Genomic DNA, 5,680 nt, shown 5'->3' with positions numbered 1-5,680 from the left:
GGGGGGGGGGGAGAGGGGCGTACTTGTTCATTTTCCCATATTATAAAGGGATAATGCACAAGTACCCCCTCAACATATGCCCGAAATCTCAGTGACACACTTATACTATTAGGTCATATTACCCCCCCTGAACTTATTTTATTAATAATTTTCTACCCCTTTTCGCCTACGTGGCACCATCATGTGGGTCCAATGCTGGTTGATTTTTTTTCAAGCTAGTGCCACGTAGGTCGAAAAGGGGTAGAAAATTACTTATAAAATAAATTCATGAGGTAATAGGACCTTAGTATAGTATAAGTTTGGGCAAAAGTATTCATTACCCCCCTGAACTTGAAGTTTTTTATGCAATGTACACCTAAACTTTGTTTTGTTTCAATTACCCCCCTGAACTTGCTTATTCATCCTACACGTACACCTTTTCTGTCCACCTGGCATAGAAACTGAAATCAAACTCTACAAGGCGCGTTAGACAGCAATTTTTTGCCACATCATAAAGTTACAACGGTAATATACGTAAAAATCTATTTTTTCTTTAATATTTGGGTTATTTTAAGAATTTTTCTCTCTCTATTCTCTACCTATTTATTCTTCCTTATCCCTTCTCCCTTTTCAAATTTCAGATTTTTCTCACTTTTTTTGTATTAATTGTTATTGCTAAATTCATGAACAATAACAGGAGACTTGTTTGTTTATGTGGGGCTTCTCCAATTCTGAAAATTTCATGGACAAATGACAATCCCGGACGTAGATTTTTCGGTTGTAGACACTATGGGGTATGTATTGTTACTCCTTTTTTGCTTTTTATTTGACAAGTTCGTATTATGCAATTTCATTTTTTAAACTTTGATTTTATGAAATGCAGTCCTCATTTCGAAATTCTTGTATGTTTTTCGATTGGTATGATCCTGAATTTCCGACCCAAGCGAATATTGTAATTTTGGGTTTGTTGAAGAAAACCAACAAACAAGAAGAACAGCTCAAGTGCAAATGGATATTGAAACTGATTTTGGGTATTAGTTTGATATGCAATGTGATATTGTTCTTTTATTTAGTGTGTCGTTGAATTTTTTTTTAAAATGTAATTGTTATTAAGGCAAAATCATTTGGTTCTAGGGTACTCATTTTGTGGATTAGTTTGGTTTGGTGTTCTATTAATGTATGTTTTTGCTGTTTTTGCTGATCAATCTACAATTACATGTAATAGGTACTATGATACCATGAAATAATAACATGAAGGCAACAAACATAACATAACTAGTGCTTTCTTGATCATAAAAAAGAAGCATCATAGTGTTTCATTGTTTCAACCAACAACCACAATAACTTAATTTAACCAGCAAAACATAAAACAATTACTACTTTAAGGTTAGTTGAACAACCACACAAGCACCAAAACACTAAACAGTAACTACTTTTAAGTTTGTTTGAACAACCACAGATTCATCAAAACATAAAACACTATTTCAAGTTTGGTTGAACAACCACAGAACCATCAAAACATAAAACACTATTTCAAGTTTGGTTGGACACTCACACAACCACACAACTAAGAAGTTTTCTTTGAGAGTGATTTTCCTTTGGCTTGTGACCTTGTTTGAATGTCATCAGCTTTTGATCTGGTTTGAATACGACGCATAACATTTTCGACTTGAAGTTCTCTTTGAGTCATGGCCTGTTTGCCTTTCCACTTCAGTCCCTTGGTAGGTTTAAAACCAATATCACCTGTCACATGTGCAGAACTCACCACACCAATATTAACCCTCCTTCTGCTAGACAATCCTTGCTGCAATATCAACTACATAGTTATTTTGGGATTCACATTTAGAAGACAAATATAATTTTGACAGTTTATAAGACACTTACATTAATACACGTATATCCAGTATCAGCAACAAATACACCTTGTCCAACAACTTTAGGCCTCTTCTTGTAACCACTTCCTGCACCTCTTCTTGTACCAGTCTTACTGGTGCTTGTTCTTTCATAATGACCTCTACCCCTCTTTTTTCCAGTGGTGGACTAATATGATTGGAAAAAGAACACAACAAGACATTAAATTTAATAAGTAATCTAACATAATTTATAAAAGCAAATTAATATGAATGTACCTCTTGAGTGGGTGTTGGTGTAGACTTAGTTTTAGGATTTTTTGGACAATTTCTCTTGTTATGATTTGGTCCTTTGCAAAGTGAACATGTCATTACTGTCCCCATTCTTGGCAACTTTCCAGCTTTTCTCACTTCACCAATTTCTCTTCTTCTGTTCTTTGGTGGCCTACCAGGCATTTGTCTTGCCTCAGGTGGTTCAACCATTGGGTTTCTACTTTCAGGCCACATTTCCATGTTTGGGACTGGTTGAATGAAATGAGAATATGTCTTCATATATGTGTCTTTTCTATACCAACTAGATATTGCTTGTGATGCATCCATGTTCAAGTGGTTCATTGCTGCTATACCATGTGCACATGGGATACCTTTTAATTCCCATGATCTGCAACTACATTTTTGTTGACCCAAGTTCACAGTATGCTTGTATACCCCTTCTAACACTTCAAATCCAACATCACCATTCCATTCAATGTTGCACTGCATTGATCTTGTTACATTTGTATTGAATACCATCATTGCCATTGGAGATATTCCATCTGTCCATGTTTCAGCAAATGCTCTTGACTTACTCACTCTACTCATCACCTTAACTCTAATTTCTTCCAACATAGTTACAATGGTCTTGTTCCTAGGTCCCAAGATCCAAGAATTGAAACTCTCTGCCATGTTGTTATCTATGCTATCACACTTTGAAAATGTTTGAATAAAAGCTTTACACCATGTCTCCTTGTTGTATTTGATAAGGGATTCAACAATACCTATTCCCAGCTTGGACAGGGCATTTATATTGTACTTAAATTGTGCCTCAAATGTTGATCTAGCACAAGCCCAAAATTTCTTTCTTCTCTCTAAGCCTCTGAAGTTTTGTGACCAATTTGCTAATATGTGTCTAGCACACATTCTGTGCTCACATTCTGGAAATAGTTCATCTACAGCAGCTATTAGTCCCTGTAGTTGCAAAGCAAAAAAAGCAAGTTAAATTTTAGTCAAATTAAATTAGCAATTACATTAAACATAAACAAAAGAAAGATATTCAATTACCTTTTGCATATCACTAATGATAGTTAGCTGGGAACATTTCCTAGATTAATATCATCTTTCAGAATGGTCATGAACCATTTCCATGTCAACTTGCTTTCAGTATCAATTACTGCACATGCTATTGGATACATTTGGTTGTTTGCATCTTTAGCAACAGCTACCAAAAGTTGACCCCTACAAATTCCCTTTAGAAAACACCCATCCAGCCCTATACATCTTCTGCATCCTTGTTGAAAACCCTTTTTCATAGCATCAAAACAAATATAAAAGGAGTGAAATTGTTTCATCCCATTTCCTGATTCTGAATCTTTAAGCTTCACAACACAAGTGTTACCAGGATTTGTTTGAAGTAACATATCCTTGTAGTCTAGGATTCTGTTAAATTCTGCCACATGATCTCCCATAATTTCCTTTAAAATAATTTTTCTTGTTTTTAAACAAACTGCCTTGCCTACATGAACATTCAACTCTTTCCTCACCAATTCTTGTATCTCCCACCCTTTTATACTAGGTTGAGAAATAATCCTATCTTTCAGATACTTGCATAAGAACTTTGAATTACACAAAATATTATTGGTGGTCCTGGTACATTTGTGCCTTGGATTGTATGTCTTGATAGTAAAGTTCTCACTCCTTCCTTCCTTGCTTGCATACAACAGCCATGGACAACCACTTTTACACTTCACTCTCACTCTAGTACTCTCATTCACATACTTATCTAACTCAACTCCTTTTTTTATAGCATATTTTGTAACTGCCTCTCTAAATTGCTTTACACTTTCAAATATCAAACCACACTGCCATATTACAATATCACAAGAAGAATCATATACCACCCTATTACTCTTCTTTCTCCCCCTTAAACTCCCTCCTTCAAGTTCATCATCAGAAACAGGTTCTTCTTCATCACTTTGAAAACTATCACAGTCAGAACTGTCATAGTATGGCTCATCCTCTGTTAGCTTACCCTTGAAATTCTTTTTCCCTTTTTCAATATCCTCATACCCTTCATCAAATCCAACTTCACCTAAAAAACCTTTTGGTTTTTCCTTCTTCTTTCTCCTCCTACTTTCTCTAAGTTTTCTCACATCTTCCTTAACAATTCTCAACTCCTCATGCACATCACTACCATAGTCAATAGACTGGTCAGAACAGACAGAATCACTGTCTATGTCTTCCTCTGCATTTTCTTGGGTAATTGGCTCAACTTCTTGTTGAATAGAAGGTTCAGTTCCTTGTTGGATAGTTGGCTCAACTTCTTGTTGAATAGAAGGTTCAGTTCCTTGTTGGATAGTTGGTTCAACTTCTTCTTCAGTATCAGTCCAATCTATTGAAGAATAATCATCATCACTTTCTTGTTGGCATTCTTGTTCGACCCTTGCAATCCCATCATTTTCAAGTCTTTCAGTAGCTGGAAAGGAAGAAGAGGAACCTAAACCTAGATCTGATTTTTTTGGTTGTGCAGTTAGAGATTCCCCATGTGAATTAAAAGACTCAACCACTTGACTTAAAGATTGACTAATTTGACCTTCACTGGGACCCACATCATCCAGAATAGTGTTATCACACACATAAATATCTATTGTGTCCCCATCATGCATAAATAATGCCATGCTACAAATGTCCATGTCATTTTTCAATTCCACCAAATCACCCCCTAGAGATGGAGCTGCATATGTTTTTCCTAACTTACTAATCCCAAAAGACTTAGCATAATCTGCAAGTTCAGGAATTGATAAATGATCTTCATCCACATTCTCTACATATTCAGTCCTACCCCCAACATATACTGGACCTACCTCACTCACCAAGATACCCCCAAATTTGAACCTTAAATTGAGGTACTTATTAGTCATAGTGTCAACCTATAACCACAATAATAATCAGTATATTGTACAATGCAAGCAACAAAATCGAAGCATATATAACAACACCAAAAGATAAGCAACAATTGGTACTTAGTATAGTAGATGTATTACTCATCAACATACAATAGGCATCCCACAGAATATACTTAAACAAATTATAAAATATCCCACCATTTAACAATACCAGAAACCCTAATACTTAGAACCTTAATTTTACCAAAAAGCCTAAATTTTTAAACTGATTATCAGAAACCTTAATGCTCATGCATGAATAAGGTTAAAAACTTCATAATAATACATTCATTAAGTGAAAATTCTAGTTGAAAAGTATTAGACCCCTAATCGGAAACTCAATCGGAAACTATGGCGAAACGTTAAACGAAAAATAGGGCAGAATATGAATGAAAAAGTAAAGAAAATAGACAACAATACATCAAGCCTTCGCGAAATCGAGTGGATAATCACTTACTTGTAGACACAATTTCAGACAAGATCCAAAGAAAATCGACCAAACACTTCACGAAATCTAGCAACTCTTTACTCCAGAACTGCAACTGGCACAAATCTACTCGTTACTTTGTCAATTACACTTGGCAAATCTACTCGTTACTTTGTCGATTACACTTTCGTGAGAGGTTTAGAGAAAATCAAAGAGAGGTTTAG

General features: G+C 35.4%; 1 protein-coding gene across 1 annotated transcript; it reads right to left on the bottom strand.

Moving 5' to 3' along the window:
• Positions 1-1,546: 1,546 nt before the first annotated feature.
• Positions 1,547-3,192, bottom strand: LOC107001461. The gene is made up of 4 exons (XM_015199497.2): positions 3,150-3,192; positions 2,109-3,056; positions 1,864-2,019; positions 1,547-1,783 (listed from the first exon to the last, which is right to left on the bottom strand). Exons 1-4 carry the CDS (start codon positions 3,156-3,158, stop codon positions 1,547-1,549), a joined length of 1,350 nt encoding a protein of 449 aa, XP_015054983.1. The 5' UTR covers positions 3,159-3,192.
• Positions 3,193-5,680: the final 2,488 nt, after the last annotated feature.

Source organism: Solanum pennellii, chromosome 10 (genome assembly GCF_001406875.1).
Source record: "Solanum pennellii chromosome 10, SPENNV200".
NCBI lineage: Eukaryota > Viridiplantae > Streptophyta > Magnoliopsida > Solanales > Solanaceae > Solanum > Solanum pennellii.
The sequence above is the reverse complement of the archived record's forward strand: the minus strand, read 5'-3'. Positions and strand labels throughout refer to the sequence as shown.